The following is a 21,161-nucleotide window of genomic DNA, read 5'->3' on the forward strand; positions in this document are numbered from 1 at the left end:
AGACCAGGCTGCACAGACCGTCACGTCCATTCCCTCCCTGGCCCCAGCCCCGCGGGAAGAAAACGAGGGCGTTCAGCCGGGCAGTTCATTCACTTATTAGGAAGAAGACATCCCACACCCCCATCCAGCACACACACAGATGTCAGGGACCAGCCACTAGGAACCACTCCCTGAGCGAATGAACGCATCTCCGTAGCCACGTGCCTGGCACATCACAAGCACTCAAAACGTGGCTGCCACCTTTCGAAATTGCATGCCGAAAACTTTATGAGATCCTCACAACACACTTGGGAAACAGACAAAAGAGTTTGAATGTCCGCCTACTTAACAGATACAGAAAATGGTGTTCCGTGTTCAAGCGACTTAAGTCTGCTGGTAACTGATAATGTGCCGTTTGACCTCCTTAGGACATAATTAATAATGGTAATTAACAGTGCTACGATATGCCAGGCATTGAGCTTAGCGCCTTAAAAGTCATAGCTAAATATGTTTCACAGCAAACCCTCAGAGGCAAATGTGACCCGCCTCCTACGCAGGAGGCAACAGAGGCTCAGACATGTTAAAGAAGCTTGGCCTGAGTCTCCCAGCAGGGAAAGGGCAGAGCATGTAGCCCTGACAACGTGCTTAATTGCAACTCTTGTGGGTCCCATCACAACTCTCTCTCCCTATGTGGTGTCCGCAACATTAATACATAGAGACACCGAGGAGCCTCAGTTCTGCTTGTGGGCGGGCCTGTCTTTCACCAGGCTGGCAAAAGCAGTGCAAACATCATTTTGGAGGTGATAAAATAAAATCTCTCACAGAGGTTGGATGTCCTTTCCCCCTTTCATGGAAGCACAGTAGATCTGCAGAGTGTTTTATGCAAGTAGACTTAGTGCCAGTAGTGGAAGTGTGTGCAGGATTCTGTTACCCAGCTGTGCTCAAAACAGAGCCCAAGTCTCTCCGATGGTCAGCCTGGCACGGCCCCCAGATGGTAACGAGACGCCAGGGACAATCTGCCAGTGGCAATTTTAGAAAGCAGGTGGTGCTAGGAAGGGCATTCTCTTCAGTTCCATGTTTTCAAGTTAGAAGTGACTCAGAGCATTTACCCCCAGCTCCTTGAGGGGGTGAGGCAGAGGATCACTTGAGCCCAGGAGTTTGAGGCTGCAGTGAACTATAATGGCACCACTGTACTCCACTTGGGCGACACAGCGAGAACTCCTCTCTGACAAACATAATAATAAATAAAAATAATAGTAATAAGAGACCCCTTAGAAAAAATCAACTGGCGCTCTTATGAAAGGAAGATGCTTTCAGGATGAATAGCTAATGCATGTGGGGCTTAATACCTAGGTGATGGGTTGACAGGAGCAGCAAACCACCATGGCACACATTTACCTATGTAACAAACCTGCACATGCTGCACATGTATCCTGGAACTTAAAATAAAATTTTAAAAAAAGATGCTATTGAACCTTAACTCAAATACTTAAAACTCAATCATATATGTAAATTTGCATTTGGGCACTTCAGGATTTTTTTTTGTTTTGGTACATTTTATCATTTAGAAAAGTTTTGGTTTGGCCAAGAGTGGTGATTCACACCTGTAATCCCAGCACTTTGGGAGGCTGAGGTGGGCAGATCAATTGAGGTCAGGAGTTTGTGACCAGCCTGGACAACATGGTGAAATCCCATCTCTACTAAAAATACAAAAAATTAGCTGGGGGTGGTGGCTCGAGCCTGTAATCCCAGCTACTCAGGAGGCTGAGGCAGAAGAATCACTTGAACCCAAGAGGCAGAGGTTACAGTGAGCCAAGATTACGCCACTGCACTCCAACCTGAGCGACAGAGCGAGACTGTTTCAAAGTAAAGAAAAAAGAAAAGTTTTACTTCACAGCAAAATTGAGCAGAAAGTACAGAGAGTTCCCATATACAACCCCTGTGGCTGCATTTATACACAGCCTCCCCCACTATCAACATCCTGCTGTGGAATGGTACATTTGTTACAATGAACTTACACTGATACATTGTTATCATCCAACAGCCATGGTTTACATTAGAGCTCAGGCTTTCTGTATGTTCTGGGGTTTTGACAAATGCATAATGGCATGTGCCCATCCCTGGAGTATCAGGCAGAATATTTTTACTGCCCTACAGATCCTGTGTGCTCTGCCTCTTCCTCCCTCCCTCCCTCCCTGCTAACCCCTGGCAGTTACCAGTCTCTTTTCTTTCTCCATAGCTTTTTCTTTTCCAGAAAGTCAATAATTGGAATCATACACTATGTAGCCTTTTCGAACAGGCTTCTCGCGCTTAGTAATATGCATTTAAGGTTCTTCCATGTCTTTCCATGGCCGGAGGGTCCTCTCTTTTTAGTGCTGAGTAATATTCCATCGTTTTGGTGTCCCACGGTTTATCCATTCACGCACTGCAGGACCCCTCAGTTGCCCCTACGTTTTAGCAAATACACAGAAACCTGCTATAACTATTCCTGCGCGGGTTCACGGAGGATTGCAAAGCTTGTCACCGGCATCTTTTAGAACCTGGCTGGAAGGAATAGCGTAGAAATGGTGAGTCTGCCTAGGCATGAAGAGCGTGGCTGTCAATCTCCAAGCTGTGTTCCCTTTTACGGTGAACTTTAAACATCATAGTTCTCCGAAACTACACCCAGTAGCTTCAGTTATACTTTCAATCTACGTTCAAAGTAATGGCAAAAACCGCAATTACTTTTGCACCAACCAACTTTAACAAAATGTAAGATTGTTTAATAAGCTAATAACTGAAAAAGTATTTGAAGAATTTTTTCCCTCACATTAGGGGTTGCCAGATTAAATACAGGTTTCCCAGTTAAACTTGAACTTCAGATAAAGCGATTTTTTTTTTCATTTTTAGTATAAGCATGTTCCATGCAGTCTGTGGGCATTGTTATTTTCATTTGTTCAAGCTGGCAAGCCGAAAGGGCCCCCAGTCTGTTGCCAACTTTTCCAAGAAACTCACACGGCCTCGTCCCCCCTTTCTGATTCTTCTGGGCTTGCTCAGCCTGGCCCCTCCCTCCCTGCACCATCCTGTGGCAGGGACGGCACCGCGGTGGAGGTTTGAGCCTGCTGCCTGGCTGGTTCAAATCCCAGGTCTGCAGCTCTCTAGCTGCGTGAGGCTGGGGGCGTCACTGAACGTCTCTGTGCCTTGCTTTTCATTTGCGGAGTGGAGATAGGAGCACCGTTGGCATCCGCCTCTCCACGCTGGTGACGGTGAAGTGCCGGATCCATGCGGCCCGGAGAACAGCACCTAGAACGCAGGGAGAGCTCTCTACGAGCACTGACCTAAAATAAAGTTTCAGCCTGTCATCATCCATGCGCCTGCCACAGCTTGGGAGCCAGGGAGCACTTGACGATGAGTCCCCATTTCTTATGCAGTGTCTGCCTAAAATAAGTGCTAGTAAATGTTTGAAACAAATCCTGGGCTTGAGCCACAAATGGGAGGTAAGGCCTGTGAGTTACGGTTGGGCAGGCAGTGAAGTGGGGAGGGCTGCGTATCTCTGAAGCCCCATTTGTTCAATGTATAGTTAAGAACATGGAGCCTGTGGCCGGGCACGGTGGCTCATGCCTGTAATCCCAGCACTTTGGGAGGCCGAGGCGGGAGGATCACCTGAGGTCGGGAGTTCGAGACCAGCCTGACCAACATGGAGAGACCCTGTCTCTACTAAAAATACAAAATTAGCTGGGAGTGGTGGCACATGCCTGTAATCCCAGCTACTCAGGAGGCTGAGGCAGGAGAATCACTTGAACCTGGGAGGCAGAGGTTGCGGTGAGCCGAGATTGCACCATTGCACTCCAGCCTGGGCAACAAGAGCGAAACTCTGTCTCAAAAAAAAAAAAAAGAACATGGAGTCTCATGGAGTCTGTGTCAAGCAGAGCTGTGCACAGGGCGGACCAGGCCCCTGCCTGTCTTCCCTGTATGGGGGTGGTGAGGCAAACAACAGATAGAAGACTGAATGAGACCACACCAGGCAGGGGAGCCTGTGCCACTGAGAACATGAGTGAGGAGAAAGGGGGAGGTGGGGGGGGGGCAAGGTAAGCGGATGGCTGGGGGAGGCCTCGGAGGAGGGGGCAAGGGGGCAAAGAATTGAGATGAGGGACCAGGCCCGGGGCACAGCAGGCCCAAAGGCCATGCGGTAGGTCCAGGCTGGGCTGGCCATGCAAGCCCCATGTCGGGATGCACACAGGCAGAGGTGGGGGCCAGGGCCAGGGAGTGTTCTTGGCTTTTACGGACTCCTAGAGGTGGACAGCACCCAGTGACAGTGGTGGTCGGACTCCCCTGGGAGAGCGCTCTGCACTCTTGGCCTTATTCAGTGAGACCCACTGGGGTCCCACTCAGTTATGCCACTGTGGGTGCCAGCCCTAGTCCCAGTGGTTACTGGAAGCACTGGCTGAAGCTGCTCCCAGACTGTGGCTTTTGAGCCTGGCTTATTCCTTGGGGCTCAGAACACCCATCCTACAGGCTGCGGCATTTGATGAAAATTAAATCGTCCCCCTCACCTCTTTCTCAACCTGTCCTTGTCCAAACACTGAAGTCTTCTCTGACCTCCCCAGGGGCAGCCTGCTTTCCACAGGCCATTACGGTGAGTCCATGTACCCCACAGGGTTAATCACAGGGGTTCAAGTTAGTGATATAAAAAACTCAAATCTCATACACATTAAGTTGTGTGTGGTCAGAAGTCATGGCTTCATGGATACACCATTATGGATGTTTTTCATTTAACTTTTTAAATCTCCTCTAATTTCCAAGTCCCTAATTCTTTTTTTTGGGGGGGGGTAGGGGGGATGGAGTTTTGCTCTTGTTGCCCAGGCTGGAGTGCAATGGCGCGATCTCAGCTCAGCGCAACCTCCACCTCCCGGGTTCAAGCGATTCTCTTGCCTCAGCCTCCCAAGTAGCTGGGACTACAGGCGTGCACCACCATGCCCAGCTAATTTTGTATTTTTAGTAGAGACGGGGTTTCTCCATGTTGGTCAGTCTGGTCTTGAACTCCCGACCTCAGGTGATCCACCTGCCTTGGCCTCCCAAAGTGCTGGGATTACAGGCGTGAGCCACCGCGCCCGGCCCCAAGTCCCTAACTCTTAATCTCAAAGAGGCAGCAAAGGAGTGGGTTAAGAGATCCCAATTTCATCACTTGGCAGCAGCAACACTTAGTTTAGTTATTTAAGATCTCAGTTTCCTCACCTGCAAAATGGTGGTATTAATAGTACCTACCCTGAAAGAGGAGTAAGTGAGAGGTCGTGGCCAAAACGCTTAGCACGGTGCATGGCACAGGGTATGTACACATCACTTTTCCCCTTATCTACTAAGGAGAGAAATCTCGGAAACAGTCGTACACTCACTCAAGCACTACTTGCACACACATCTTGTGTTGAGGTACTGGGCAGTGCACTGGGGCTGCAGAGAACAGAGGACAGTCATTACTCACCTGGAAAGACAGTATGAGGCTGCCGAGCAGATGCCTGGGCCCAGGGAAGACTGATCTTCCTGCCCCCTGGGCGCGTTGGGGACGTATGACCAGCTCTGGCCTATGAGCTGTGAATAGAGGTGATACATGTCACTTCCAGGCTGGAAGACTTAATTCCCAGGGCCGGATCACCTCTCTCCCCTGCCTAGATGACAGGAACAGATATGATGAGAGGTGGTCTTTGAAAACTCAGGCTCCTGAGTGACTTTGATGAACAGAGCCCTCTGCTAAGCTGGGGTTGGCTCAGGGTGGTCACTGAGACTAAGTTTCTTTAAAAAGAAACATATATGTATCTTTAATATTATGATTGCTTGAGGCTAAGAGTTCCAGGCTACTGTGAGCCATGAGCCATGAGCCATTACACTCCAGCCTAGGTGACACAGTGAGGCTCTGTCTAAAAAAAAAATAAAATCCCACAACATCTATAATATGGAATGTCTGGCATCTTTGGTTAATTGTGGCAATGCCTGAATTATAAAACTGATAAGCTCCTCAGAGAATGTGCCGTTTTTTTTTTTTAACCATGAATTATTGTGATGAACTCCATAGCTATTGATGGTAGTTTTCCAGAAACTTCCAGAAAAGGAGGAGAGCAGACGCTGGACTAAGTTAGGCCCTCGCTAAACATTTTGCAAATTCCTTCCATGGAAATACCTTCCTTTACTGTCACATTTCTTTTCAAATTTTCACAGTAAGAAAAGTGTTTTACTCCCATTTTTTATTTTGAAAAATTTCAAATTTACAGAATTGCAAGAACAATACAATCAATACCCAGGCACCACGGGTTCAACAACTGTTCTCATCTTACTACCTTTGCACGACCTTCTGCCCTCCTTCTCCCCTCTGACCCCACCTTGGTTGAATCTTTTGAATCTTCTCCTTCTTGTTCTTCTTTTTGAGACAGGGTCTTGCTCTGTCACCCAGGCAGGAATGTAGTGGTGCAATCATGGCTTACTGCAGCCTCACCCTCCCAGGCCCAAGTAATTCTCTGCCTCTGCCTCCCACATAGCTGGCACTACAGGTGCTCAGCACCACACCCGGCTTTTTTTTTTTTTGTATTTTTTATAGAGATAGGGTCTCGCCGTGTTGCCCAGGCTGGTCTTGAAACCCTGAGCTCAAGCGATCCTCCCACGTCAGCCTCCCAAACTGCTGGGATTACAGGCATAAGCCACCATGCCCAGCAGGGTGAATTTTTTAAAGGTTGCAGAGATGATGAATATCAGCCCCAAACATTTTGACACGTACCTTCTAAAAGCAAGGACATGCTCTTACTTGACCATGTATAATTATCGCACACAAGAATCTTACCCTTGATTCAAGGTTATTATCTCATACACACCCCAGATGCAAATTTTCCCAAGTCTCCTCAAACCTGTCCTTGGTTGCTGTTTAAAATATCCCAGCACTTTGGGAGGCCGAGGCGGGCGAATCACGAGGTCAGGAGATCGACACCATCCTGGCTAACACGGTGAAACCCCGTCTCTACTAAAAATACAAAAAAATTAGCCGGGCGTGGTGGCGGGCGCCTGTGGTCCCAGCTACTTGGGAGGCTGAGGCGGGAGAATGGCGTGAACCCGGGAGGCAGAGCTTGCAGTGAGCCGAGATCGCGCCACTGCACTCCGGCCTGGGGGACAAAGCAAGACTCCGTCTCAACAACAACAACAGGGAAAAAAAGAAAAAAAAATTTCTTCCGCCTAGGATTGAGGATTGCGTTTACTTGAGTTTCTTTAATCCTTTTGACCAAGAGCAGTTCTCACTACCCACCCGCTTTTGTAGTCCTTTCTGGCCCTGCCATTTGTCGATGGCGCAGCATGGCTTTCACTCACCGGGAAACTCACACACAGTAAAATGAGCTTGAACTGAGTTTTAGAAAAGACACTTTTTTTTTGTCCCACAAAAGTTAATCTCTAGAAGCCGGATTACAATGGATTTTTAGGAGGTGGCGCCGACTTTGTGTAACCCAAGGGCTCCTCGGTTCTCAGGCAGCTTCTGGAAGCCTGGGACTCCTCTGCCACCCGATCCCTTTCCCCAAAACCAAGGCACCTCGTGACCCTAGAAAAGAAATGTTTGAAGAATATTGAAATGAATGAATGGGAAATAGAGAAGAAACAAAACTCCTTTCACTTGTCCCCTCTTTGAGTTCTCTGTTGTACCTCAAAAGCAGAAGTGGCTGCTGCCCAGTTTCAAAGTCTGCCTCTTGTTCAAGCCAACCCTCTAAACACACGCCCAGCACAAACAGCTTTCTGATGAATTCCCTGAAGCTCACGCCACACCTCGGGCAGAAAGACAGCTGCAGCGGGAAAACATGGACGAGACAATTTGTTCAACAACTCTGGGGGAAGAAAATGCAGACTTCTAGCCACCTAAGAGGCATAGATTTTATTTGCTGAAAAACCCAGCAAGTTTCCCTGGAGAAAATTTCTTGCTCCCCGAGCAGTTTCAAAGACATTTTTGTTTCCCAACAGATCATGTTCTTGACACGTTGCAAAGTTATGGGAAATGTTTTTAATCGACGCGATGCAGTTTATCTCCTTTCTCTGCTTTTACAGATTTCTGAAGGCTCCATTCCAGCCGTGCAATGCCCAGGGGTATCCACAAGGTGTCAGCACCTTCATGATAAGCAGGGCGGGCCGGGCGGTCTTTTTCTTTTTCTTTTTCTCGTAGTGGTTCCCTGGTTGGCCTCAAGATGACGCCAACACCCACGGAGTCCGCCCAGCCGCTCCAGGTGCAGCGGCCACGGGCCGGGAGGAGCGCAGCGCGGTGGGGATGGAAGGCGAATTAAATACCTTTAGGCTTTATCGCCGCTTATTATTCCAGGAACACGCGAGGCCCTCTGGGACCCGATTCCGCGTTCGGCTCACTGACTTACAAGGTCAAGAAGGGGGAAAATCAGCCAGAAAGTAGCAGCCCCCAATCCAAAATACCCTGGCAGGTTAAAGAAAAGCTCGGAAATACGGTTTTTGCAAAGTCCAGGTGTATGGAAGGCGTTGTTTTAATAACCTGAACAAACATCTTTCCCGGAGTCCCACTGAGCAAACAAGAAACCTAATTCCAGGGGTAAAGGGAAGTGTCTCTCTCACCTTTTCTGTCTTGATTAGACGGATTTCTTTCCCCTTCCCTTTTCCTTTCTTTGGGGCGGAGGAGGGTGGGTAATATATTGGGCGACTCGATTTAGGTGTTTGTTTGTTTGTTTGTTTCCCCAGATGACATTGGTTTAAACCTGGACACCCTTGTGTATACAAACGCAGGCAGCAACTGCCATTTTGGAATTTATTTTTTCATAGTCCTTAGCTATTTTAGGTTTTGCTGTGATAAAGCTGTTTCTCTCTCTCTCTCTCTCACACACACACACACACACACACACACACCCACACACCCCTCGTAAAAGCAGAGTAAAAAGCAGAGTAAATAATATTCCTCCAGGAAGCCTACAGGCTGAGCAGTGTTTCTTGATCAATAGTTTGCATTTCCAGTAAAATCGTGACACGAACTCAGTGTGCCTGTCATGCGCTGCAGGAGAAGGGCACTTTTTGCTAGAGTCCTTTTTTTTTTTTTTAAGCTAGATGCGGAAATACTAGCTTATTAAAAATAATAAAGTCATGGTGGGAGTTTAGGGTTGGGGCAGAAAGCTCAAATCATTTGCCTGTGAGCTGAGAACTGGGCAAGTTTATTTTACTTTGTTTCAAAGAAAGAAGAAAAAGGATCAGGTTAGAAAAAGAGCCCAGAATACTCATAAAAACAATGTTTCAGAAGTGGAATATTCAAGGTAAAGGAACCTGATTTGTAGCTTCCCTTTGGCTTTGAATTGATCAGGAGACAAAGATAATGCATCTACATTTTCGTCTTCTGTTCTTTTATTGGAAATGAGTGGCACGCCCCGATTGCCTTCTACTCGCCTCCCCGAAGCGAAGAGGCCTGGTGGGTTGTCTCAACATCCTTTTGCTGAGAATCGAATACGCAGCCGATGAACAGCCAGGAAGGGTGCAAGGAAACCTGAAATACAAATGTTCTCCCTGAAGCCCTCTTCCCTGCCCAACCAGACCAGCAACTTCCAAAATTCTGCCCGTGTTTAGCCTTGTTAAAGGGGTGTCTCACTCCTTCAGGGAAAGTGGGAAAAGGGGATCTGATTATTGAGGTGTGGAAGGAATAAATAATCAGTCCACAAATGAACAAACTGTCCGGGATTCCTAGAGGGAAGGAGAAATCCTTGAAGGAGATCCAAGTCGCTCCAGGTCTGCCTCCCGAATAATATCATCCCGAAGGGATCTTGAACCATTTGCAATCAACCGCTCACCCAGTCTTCCCACGGAGCGCGCTCCCTAACTCACCCTACCCACCCAACAAAACAAAAACAGGCTAAAATATAGAAAATCAACTTGGAGGCTCCCAGGGGGACGTTGCCAGGAGCAGGAGGCAGGGACAGCGCCCTAGGGTCGGTGTTAGCGGCCGGCCCCGGCCTGGGCCAGGGGAAGCGTCCACGCTTGGTGCCCGCGGTGCGCGGCGCTCATTGCGCGCGCCTTCGAGCGAAGCCCCCGCGGAAAACAGGCTCAGGTTTCTCCTCGCAGGGCCCAGGAACTCGGCTCTGCCTGGCCCCGGTGGGTCGCTGCATTGTCCCGGTCTTCTGGGAGTGCGGGGTCAGCTTGTTAGAGGGAATTTCTACCTGGGAAAAGGCAGACGAGTTTCGAAGCTGAAGTTGGTGGGCTGCGAGTGTCCACGCGGGAGACGAAAGGGGGAAATAGCAGAGTCACTTCACCCTTTTCCCCAGACCCCACAAAACTGCTCGCAGCGACGCGGATGATTTACCGAATTCCCCGCGAATTCGGAGGATTAAGTTGTCAGTCAGCACGTTGCTACCTTCCCCTCTATCCACTCCGCTGCCTGGCTCCTCGGCGGGGAGCGAGGGAAACTCAGTTTCTAGGGTTTGCCTCTAAAACCTCGATAGGTTATCCTTGACGACCCCGAGCCTGGAAACTCCCTGTTGATGATTAATTATTTGATTAAATAAGTATAACATCCAGGAGAGGCCCTGCCATTCCAATCCAGCGCGTTTGCTTTGAATCCATTACACCTGGGCCCCCATAATTAGGAAATCTAATTATTCGCTTCATCACTCATTAATAAGAAAAATGTCCCAGGATCATTGCTACTTACAAGGTCTTTGGGAGAGATATTTTACTCTATTAATCCATTCTATTTTATATTTCAAATTGTTTTTTTTAACAGAGGAAAGTGGCTATTTTTTTGTTTTGGGCATGTGGGCCCATTCACCAAAATGTGATCATAGAATAAATTTTAATAAGATATAACTTTTTAAAAAGTCTTTTCAAGTGAAGACGGAGTCACCGCGGAGGCCAGGGCGGCCGGGTCTTAGAGCCGACGGATTCCTGCGCTCCTCGCCCCGATTGGCGCCGACTCCTCTCAGCTGCCGGGTGATTGGCTCAAAGTTCCGGGAGGGGGCGTGGCCCAAGGAAAGTAAAAACTCGCTTTCAGCAAGAAGACTTTTGAAACTTTTCCCAATCCCTAAAAGGGACTTGGCCTCTTTTTCTGGGCTCAGCGGGGCAGCCGCTCGGACCCCGGCGCGCTGACCCTCGGGGCTGCCGATTCGCTGGGGGCTTGGAGAGCCTCCTGCGCCCCTCCTTGCGCGGGCCGAGGGTCCACCTGGGTCCCCAGGCCGCGGCGTCTCCGCTGGGTCCGTGGCCGCCCGCCTGCCCGCGCTGCCGCCGCCGGGTCCTGGAGCCAGCGAGGAGCGGGGCCGGCGCTGCGCTTGCCCGGGGCGCGCCCTCCAGGATGCTGATCCGCCCGGTCCGCTGAAAGCGCGCGCCCCTGCTCGGCCCGAGCGCCGCCGCCCGCGCCCCCTCGCCCCGGAGGCTGCCAGGAGCCCGGGGCCGCCCCTCCCGCTCCGCTCCTCTCCCCCTCTGGCTCTCTCGCGCTCTCTCGCTCTCGGGGCCCCCCTCGCTCCCCCGGCTGCAGTCCGTGCGCGCGGGCGCCGGCGAGCCGTCTCGGAAGCAGCATGCAGGCGCGCTACTCCGTGTCCGACCCCAACGCCCTGGGAGTGGTGCCCTACCTGAGCGAGCAGAATTACTACCGGGCTGCGGGCAGCTACGGCGGCATGGCCAGCCCCATGGGCGTCTATTCCGGCCACCCGGAGCAGTACAGCGCGGGGATGGGCCGCTCCTACGCGCCCTACCACCACCACCAGCCCGCGGCGCCTAAGGACCTGGTGAAGCCGCCCTACAGCTACATCGCGCTCATCACCATGGCCATCCAGAACGCTCCGGAGAAGAAGATCACCTTGAACGGCATCTACCAGTTCATCATGGACCGCTTCCCCTTCTACCGGGAGAACAAGCAGGGCTGGCAGAACAGCATCCGCCACAACCTCTCGCTCAACGAGTGCTTCGTCAAGGTGCCTCGCGACGACAAGAAGCCTGGCAAGGGCAGTTACTGGACCCTGGACCCGGACTCCTACAACATGTTCGAGAACGGCAGCTTCCTGCGGCGCCGGCGGCGCTTCAAAAAGAAGGACGTGTCCAAGGAGAAGGAGGAGCGGGCCCACCTCAAGGAGCCGCCCCCGGCGGCGTCCAAGGGCGCCCCGGCCACCCCCCACCTAGCGGACGCCCCCAAGGAGGCCGAGAAGAAGGTGGTGATCAAGAGCGAGGCGGCGTCCCCGGCGCTGCCGGTCATCACCAAGGTGGAGACGCTGAGCCCCGAGAGCGCGCTGCAGGGCAGCCCGCGCAGCGCGGCCTCCACGCCCGCCGGCTCCCCCGACGGCTCGCTGCCCGAGCACCACGCCGCGGCGCCCAACGGGCTGCCTGGCTTCAGCGTGGAGAACATCATGACCCTGCGAACGTCGCCGCCGGGCGGAGAGCTGAGCCCGGGGGCCGGACGCGCGGGCCTGGTGGTGCCGCCGCTGGCGCTGCCCTACGCCGCCGCGCCGCCCGCCGCCTACGGCCAGCCGTGCGCTCAGGGCCTGGAGGCCGGGGCCGCCGGGGGCTACCAGTGCAGCATGCGAGCGATGAGCCTGTACACCGGGGCCGAGCGGCCGGCGCACATGTGCGTCCCGCCCGCCCTGGACGAGGCCCTCTCGGACCACCCGAGCGGCCCCACGTCGCCCCTGAGCGCTCTCAACCTCGCCGCCGGCCAGGAGGGCGCGCTCGCCGCCACGGGCCACCACCACCAGCACCACGGCCACCACCACCCGCAGGCGCCGCCGCCCCCGCCGGCTCCCCAGCCCCAGCCGACGCCGCAGCCTGGGGCCGCCGCGGCCCAGGCGGCCTCCTGGTATCTCAACCACAGCGGGGACCTGAACCACCTCCCCGGCCACACGTTCGCGGCCCAGCAGCAAACTTTCCCCAACGTGCGGGAGATGTTCAACTCCCACCGGCTGGGGATTGAGAACTCGACCCTCGGGGAGTCCCAGGTGAGTGGCAATGCCAGCTGTCAGCTGCCCTACAGATCCACGCCGTCTCTCTATCGCCACGCAGCCCCCTACTCCTACGACTGCACGAAATACTGACGTGTCCCGGGACCTCCCCTCCCCGGCCCGCTCCGGCTTCGCTTCCCAGCCCCGACCCAACCAGACAGTTAAGGGGCTGCAGAGACGCAAAAAAGAAACAAAACATGTCCACCAAACTTTTCTCAGACCCGGGAGCAGAGAGCGGGCACGCTAGCCCCCAGCCGTCTGTGAAGAGCGCAGGTAACTTTAATTCGCCGCCCCGTTTCTGGGATCCCAGGAAACCCCTCCAAAGGGACGCAGCCCATCAAAATGAGTATTGGTCTTAAAATCCCCCTCCCCTACCAGGACGGCTGTGCTGTGCTCGACCTGAGCTTTCAAAAGTTAAGTTATGGACCAAATCCCATAGCGAGCCCCTAGTGACTTTCTGTAGGGGTCCCCATAGGTGTATGGGGGTCTCTATAGATAATATATGTGCTGTGTGTAATTTTAAATTTCTCCAACCGTGCTGTACAAATGTGTGGATTTGTAATCAGGCTATTTTGTTGTTGTTGTTGTTGTTGTTTAGAGCCATTAATATAATATTTAAAGTTGAGTTCACTGGATAAGTTTTTCATCTTGCCCAACCATTTCTAACTGCCAAATTGAATTCAAGAAACCGATGTGGGTTTTGTTTCCTGTACAATTATGAGATATAATTCTTTTTCCCGTTGTAGGTCTTTTACAAAACAAGAAAATAATTTATTTTTTTGTTGGTGGATAAAGAAGTCAAGTATCTGATACTTTTTATTTACAAAGTGTGATGGTTTTGTATACCAGGTTCCACCCTGAGTATTCCTAAAAGAAAAAAAAAAAACTTAAAAAATCTCACTTCATCTATGTTTGTCTTATGTGGTCTTAATCGTTGTACTTACCTTAAAATAAACCCATGTTTTTTTTTTCTGCCCAAAGTTTGGACAGTGTTTGTGTTGTTGCATTTTTTAAAAACGAGGTGTGTTTGCAAACCCACCTGCTTTGATTATTTTTGTTACACAGGTGGGTATATGTGCAGACACATAGAAACGACCAGAGAATAGGAGCACACACCTGCTGCCTTGTTTAGTGACAGAAAAAGGCTTTTGATTAATTTTAAAATCCCACTCTAGGATTTTTTTCTTTTCGAGAAACCGCCTAGTTGGAGGGGGCTGCCTGAAGGACCGGACCATGAGTTTGCCGTGATGCATTTTCTTAAATGCAGAAAAACATGCTAATTGTCAAAAACAAACAGTGCCACTCCATCTCAGTGTCCAGCCATCCCCAGTTTAGGAGGTGAAGGAAGGGAAGAATAAACATTTCCCGTTTGCTAAGTGCAACCCAGGGTGAGTCCTGCTTTCCCCCGATTTTATAAAATTTGAGCCTCTTTGCCTGCTTTAATAGTTTTCCAGAGAATTTGAACTGGGCCAATGAAGGTCTGAAGGGGACGGATTTTCTAGCGTTTAATATCCATCCCCCTTAGCAGCCAGATCAGAGGGGAATTTCAGACTTTATTACTTCTCAATGTCATGTCTAAATCTACACCCTCATCGCAGTGAAAAATTTTAAAACCTCATTACGCTTCAAAAATAATTTATGATATTTTTAGAGTTCTAAATTCAAGTTTTTCAATATGTTAAATAAGAGATTATTTTTTGTTTTCAATGTTAATATCTCGTCTTTTACATTTTTAATAGCAACATAGTTTTTGTGAAATGTAGCTGACGAAATGGCTTTATTATCTATTTCAATGGCTGAAGTCCACCACTCCCCTGCTGGCCTCTATGTGTGAATTTGGGGACCAAAGCTTCATCAATTCCCACCCCAGCAGGTGAGCTGTACCTTGCTAATGCTGAAGTTCTTTGTGAGCTTAATGTTTCAAGACCAGATGATTTTGCTAAAGGTGATTTTGCTTGATGCCGTGGCGCTGAACGTAACCCAGGTGTTTTTCTTGTTGTTTTAAACGTGGCACTTTATCTCCACGCTATGTTGAAATAGAATTAGGGGAAGCTTAAAGCATAATAATTTTCCCCACATGTGCAACACAGTCTCTTTCAATCTGTGGCCCCAGAGGTGGCACACAGTTAAGACTTGGAGGCTGTCTCATTCTTTTTCATAATGTGCGGGTTCCCGGGTGTCCGGGTGCTAGACTTTCAGCAGGCCCCAGGCCAGACGGGCTTTGGTTGAGTGAACAGGAGGAGGAAGTTAAGGAGGTAGGGGTGGGGAGAGACCCTCTCCAAGCTGCAGAAGAAGGTGGCCCAAGCTCCTTGCCTGCGTCTGCCGTGACGGTTTCATTTTACTTCTGCTCGCTTCATGCTATTTGCCCCAGGAGAAGAGGAGAGTATTCCAGACGGTAAGCGAGCTGGCTTTTTCCCTTCCCTAGACGTTTTAAAGAAATCTTTCTGAAAGCTTGCCCTCATCGTAAGCTTTGAAACCGTTGGTGTCCTGTTAGTGGCGAGGCCTGAGACACACACGGAAAATAAAGGAGAGCGACGGTGTGGCTGAGAGCCCCCAGCTCTGCTGTTGAAACTACGCTGGGCTTTTGCACCTTTAGGAAGCCTTTTTAAAGAAGTCCTGCTGTGTGGGGGCCGGAAGCCCAAGTGAGTGGCCCTTGTGGAGGTTATCGGGAGGGGTTTTTTCCATTCCTTGGGGAACGTGGGCAACTGGGGGATTGTATCTGAAGCTTTATTCAGGTCTTCGGCGGCAGCAGAGTGGAGAACCAGGCCCTTAGTGTGTAGCGGCCTGGGGATTTTGGGACTCATCTGAGGACCCTGTCACTCAAGGCTTCCTCGTCTCAGTGGGGACAGGGATAGGTGCGGTAAGTGCTAGAAGGCCGGTGGCCCCTTGTGCTGTGAGCTGGCTCAGAGCTCTGTGCAGCCCCGGTCTTCTGCAACCCCGGCGTCCTGCAGTGCCTGTGTGGACCTCAGGCCTGGGGGCTTAATGGCCTCTGGGGCATCTGTTGCTCTCCCAGCGGAGTGGGAAGATTCCATAGCACGTGCTGTGAATAGCCAACGTTCTCACCAACAGTTTTGCGTCTTGGCAGCCACCCTGCTCGTCTGCTGCCCAGTGTACAAAAAGTACGTGCCCAGGGCATTGGCTATTCTTGATCCGCTCATCCACCACCTTTTCCTATTGCCTTCTGGTCCTCAGGAGGTTCTGGGCCTTTCAAGGAAAGGTGAAAGGAGGTTGAGGATGGTAGGGTCAGAGTGTCTGCCACAGGCTGCAGGGACTCTGGGCTGGGGCGCCTCTACAGACCACGCAAATGCAGTTTGCACGAAGTCTGTCTGATAACCCTGTGCCTTCCTGACCCAGTAAGAAGATATCGCAGGGCCAATCACAAAGATGTGGCAAATAAAATGAAAGTGCCCGAACACCATGGTAGAGACCTTCCCATTGATTTAACGCTGCATCCCTGGCGGGTTTTGGCTGGGTGGCCTCTGACTCTAAGCACAGTCCAGTTATGACAGATATGGGCCACCCGGAGAGACCCCCATGGCCTCTGAGCATCCCGTACATTCTCAGCCCCAGAGAGGCTATAGCCAGAGTAGCCTCCTCGAATGGGCCATCTTGTGTAACCTCTGAGGCTCCACCCCAAGTTCACAGCTTTCAGGAAGAGGGACTGCCTGCATCCTGCTGGCCGTGCCCAGGCCTCTCGAAGGCTGGGCTTGGGTCTGTGGTCAAAAGGCCATCACTGCTCTGGAATAGGTGACCTATCCCTGAAGATGCAAATCTTGCTGTGACTTTTGTCCGGGAATTGCTGGAGCACTGGGCTAGGAATGAGAAGACCACATCTTTCTGTGTGAACAAACCATTTCCCCTCCCTGGCCTTGGTCTCTTTATCTGTAAAATGACCAGGTGGCCAGGGCTGCGCTGCACTCCCCTTCTGGGCATAGCCAGGGCTGCTGCCATGGGGCCTCACTTATGCTGCTGACCCTCCTGCCACCAAGACATGAAGATCAGAAACCAGACGCAGAAGAAAACACAGGGTCCTGGGAACTTCTGCGCTTGGCTCATAAATCTTTCGGGGGTCCGTCCCCTTCCCTTTACCCAGTGACTGCGTGGGGGTTGCTGCTGGCGCAGGGAGAGGCTTGTGAACAGAGCTCCCGGCTCACCGGTGAAAATGAACCCTGTGTGCTTGTGAAGGTCTCCTCACTCCTCCTCCCCACCCCCATCCAAAAAAGGGGGTGGGGGTGTTGGGCAAGGTTGGTTGATGGGAACTTATTGTTAACTGAAAACATGAGCTGGGTGGAGATAGAGACACCAAGATAAGACACTCATTGAAGGGTGGGCAGAGCCACGTGTCTTGAGAAAGTGCTGAGGTCTCCGAGCCTGTGGTTGGCAGCTTGGGAACGTGTGTTTGCCTGCATCCCTGTCTGACTCTCTCAGTGGGATGAAGGTGGGTAAGTAGAGACCTGAGGTTTTATGCCTTAGGTGCCAGTAGGCTGAGGCTGGTTGGGGGTCTGGAGTCCAGTGCTTTTGTTCCAGGTGAGTGGGACAGGCCGGGTCAGAGCTACCCAGAGAGCCCGCCCCTTGCCTCCCAGTGAGCACTTTCTTGCACCACATATTTGAAATGCTTTCCCAAACTTTGAGAAGCGTTCCCTGCCTGCCTCTTGCATGGCCTCAGCTCACGAAGACGTTTGAAATGTTTGCTTTTTGACATAGGCATGTAAGGAAGGGGGCGGACGGTTTCAGGGGAGATTGGAAGGCTGGCAGCCGCTCTTCAGGGACAGCCACTGGGTCTGGGAAGACACCACCCACCTGTAATTTGTGCCAGGCTTTCTCTTCCCTTTTCAACCTTCCTGCTATAGAGCAAAAGCAGAGGGCTAGGTTTGTCTGAGTGTCAGCCTTGTGGGGACTTCATCCTGGGTGGTGGGTATGTGAAGAGGGAAGGGGGCATGGTTGGTAAAGCTGCTGGCATCCCAGACCCATTTAGGGCATGGAGCTGGGAGGCTTCCACCCCCTTTGTGTCCTGAGGTGCAGCTTCATGCTCTGGAACGTCAGTCTATGCCCACCCAGGCTGCGAGGTCATGGAGACCCTGGGCCTCACCTGTCTCAGCGGCCCTCTGGCCCTGGGTCTCCATCTGTCTTGTGTTATTTTCACAGGTGGCCTTCCTAGTGGAGTCCCTCTCTCTAAGGCCGAATCCATGTGCACCAACTCAGGCCCTTACTAAGATTCAGGTGACATCAGACAGATCACCTTAAGCACTCTGGGACAGTCTCTCGGCTGAAAACAGTCATAGCATTGAGAGGGTTATCTCCGGGATTCATGAACGTCACACAGGTTGGCAAGGTGCTTCCATAGTGTCCTGTTCATAGTAAACTCTCATGACCAGCCATTAAGGTTTACGTGGAACACAGAAGAGAAAAAGAGGAAGAGAAAGGAATCTTTGGTCTGAGTGACCTGCATTTATCATACCGTGCTATGCAGCCCCGGCGGGGAACGCCACTGTGTCTGGGAAGATGCCACTCACCTTTAATTCTGCCAGGCTTTTCCTTCCTTTTTCAACCTTCCTGCTCTACAGGGAAAGCAGAGGGCTGGGCTTTTCAAAAACCCAGTGAGAGCATGTGCACCAACCGCCTCTGTTTAGAGCCTTTCCATCATTTCTGGGAACAAGGTGTGCTATAAATAAGTGCATCGTTTGGGAAGTCCCACCCAGCTTTTGGGTCTCCTTCTGCATTTGCTGATTCAGTGGGACCACCATTACCTTCATGTCCCGCTCACTGCCTCCCAAGCGAAGGGAGGCCCTGGGCCCTGCTACTCCGGCTCTGGAAATCTTCCACTCTTTTCAAAGTGGGCGGGGAGGGAAGGAGGGAGAGGTCTTCTGGGTTTTGGTGGAACATAAGTGAGGACTCTGGGATTTTCTTATAATGTCCTGAATCTCCCAGCTCCGGGGGTGCTGCACACCCTCTCCTCTCTGGAGGGCCCCTCTCCCACTGTCTACTCCAGACAATCTCTGCCTCTGAGTCCTTCCAGATACCTGAGCATGTCAGACCCCAGAGCACCCACTTTTGGAGGACACTCATGTGGGCTGTGGTCCCTGTGCGGCCATTTCCTACTTTCAGGGTCTTGGGGTGTTCTGTGCCGAGCCTCAGTTTCATCATCTGTCAAATGGGTGAATCTGCCACGCCTGCCTTTCACAGATTTAGTAAGAGTTGGCAAGAGAACTTCCATGGAGCCCTGAGTGTCCACACCTGGTGCTGTTGTAAGATGATTTTCTGTCTTTGGAGCACTTCCTCATGGGACACCTGAGGCAGGTTAACTTACAGGGCTTTGTTCAGTTTCCTGGTTTGCAAAATGGGAGCGACAAAGGTTTCTATTAGGGCTGCTGTGAGGATGAAATGGCTCAGTACATTCTAGTTATTCATATTATTATCATCTGTCTCCAATGTTTTTAGGTTGTCAGTAAGGTGAGGGGCTAAACCCTTCATCTTTCCACCGCAGCTCTTCTCAAACGTGCTACACGCGGTGGAATCATGCATACGTATGTAACACACACACACGTCGTACACGTGGTAACTGTCTTTACGTTTGGAAAAGTGATGCAGATATTTGGAAAGCGACACAGATTACTGTTAACTCAGGTTTCTGCTTTTTGCTTTCCAGTGAGGAAGGTTGAGTGGATGGCTTGGGGCGCAGTGGGAGGAGCTCTTGTCTCTTACCGGTCAGCCTTTTTATCTGAGGCCGTTTTCATCACCAATGCCTGGTCTCTGATCTGCCTCCCTGAGGAACGCACATGCGCTTTGTCCCAGGACTGGGAAGGAGGCGGTCTACCCTCATCCCACGCTGAACCCCGTTTCTGCTCAAGCCTCAGAGTTGGAAACTCCAGTCCTTCTGGAGCATCCGGGCAGGCCAGAGATCTCAGGCTTTTCTTGCAGGCTGGGAGGTGAGCCCTCACCAAGTGACTTCTCAGATGACGCGCTTTTCTGGGATCCGAGGCTTATGAATCTACAGGGAACATTCAGTGTCCCCATCTGGCTCTCTAGGACACTCGTTCTAGAGGCCCGCCCGGCCGTCTCCCAGGCTCGGCTGCCTCCCGCAGGCCCTTCGCTCTGGCCTCAGCCAACAGAGCCTCCGCACGAGGGCGCATCCGCTCTCGGACTCCCAGGGCTTGAGCCTGCACTCCCCGGAAATATGGAAATTGCCCCAGCGCGGGGTTCCTTCTAACAGAGGCCCCTCCTAGGCTCAGGTTACAAACTCATCAATCACCCGGGAGCCCGGGATTCAAACCCGCTCTGGAGCCGGGCTGGGGCGCAAAGCCGGAGTTCTACAGCTGAAACCTCCCAGAGATTTTGCACACTTCTGCAAACGCGTTGGGCTGGGTGTGCGTCTCCAAACCGCGACTAGAGCGTGGGCATTTGTTTTTTGTTTTTTTTCTCTCTCTCCTAATCTCTCTCTCTTTCTCTCTCTTTTTTTTTTTTTTTTTTTTTGCTTTACTATCGGTGCCCCGCCCACCAGCCTCCCGTGTCTCCGCCCACGTCCCGCCCATTACCAAATCGGGCAGTATTTATCACCGTACGAATTCAAGCTCGGATTTGCCTTAGAGTTTAGAAGACGCGCCGGGACGGCGGGAGTTTCGGTAGAGGCAGGGATGTGCGTGCTGGACTTCGGGTGCCGCGTGGGGAGCTCCAGGAGGGGCTGTGGGATAGGAAGGTGGGGAAGGGGTTGCATAGTGACACCGGTTTATCTCTCGGTCTGTGTGTGTTGGAGCGAGCGCCGAGGCTGGAGAAGGAACTGGATCCAAACTTGAGCTTGCTGGGGGCGCGCGGCCCCGGAGAGGTTGGGTGACCCCAGAGACTGTGGGGCCTGCGGGTTGCAAAGGCGCTGGCATTGAGGTTTCTTCATCCCAAGTTTGAAAGGGGTGCGCGGGTGAGAGCAAGTGGTAACGAAAGGACAAAGCCCCGCCCCTCCTGGCCGGAGGTTCACCCCCAGGACCTAGGCGGGCGCGGCCGGGCTGCTCGCTGGACCCACGTTAGAGGAGCAGGGCCGCGGAGGGAGGCCCGAGGTGTCCCAGGGACTGGCCTGTCGCTCCCGCAGGCAGTGCCGGTACCCAGACCGGTTTTTCCACCCTTCCTGCGACTTCCTTTTTGGTATTTTAAATTTACCGGCTCCCCTGCGGTCTACTTATTCCATGGGCTGGGTACCCAGGAAACCCAAACACACGGGTTATTTCTGATTTTCTCATTTTGAAAAAGGATGCCCGCCACGTTTCCGTGTTCAGA

The 21,161-nt window shown here is 51.7% G+C and overlaps 1 protein-coding gene across 1 annotated transcript; it reads left to right on the top strand.

Annotated features, from left to right (window-relative positions):
- Positions 1–10,979: 10,979 nt before the first annotated feature.
- FOXC2 (forkhead box C2) lies at positions 10,980–13,911 on the top strand. Its single transcript, XM_034940860.4, has one exon. The coding sequence runs from the start codon at positions 11,487–11,489 to the stop codon at positions 12,990–12,992; it is 1,506 nt and encodes a 501-aa protein (XP_034796751.1). The 5' UTR covers positions 10,980–11,486; the 3' UTR covers positions 12,993–13,911.
- The last annotated feature ends 7,250 nt before the right edge of the window (positions 13,912–21,161 follow it).

The sequence above is a fragment of the Pan paniscus genome, chromosome 18, assembly GCF_029289425.2.
Source record: "Pan paniscus chromosome 18, NHGRI_mPanPan1-v2.0_pri, whole genome shotgun sequence".
NCBI lineage: Eukaryota > Metazoa > Chordata > Mammalia > Primates > Hominidae > Pan > Pan paniscus.

Bases quoted from the DNA above. Each gene is read 5' to 3' on its own strand.
- FOXC2 (XM_034940860.4), top strand. From the start codon at position 11,487: ATGCAGGCGCGCTACTCCGTGTCCGACCCCAACGCCCTGGGAGTGGTG.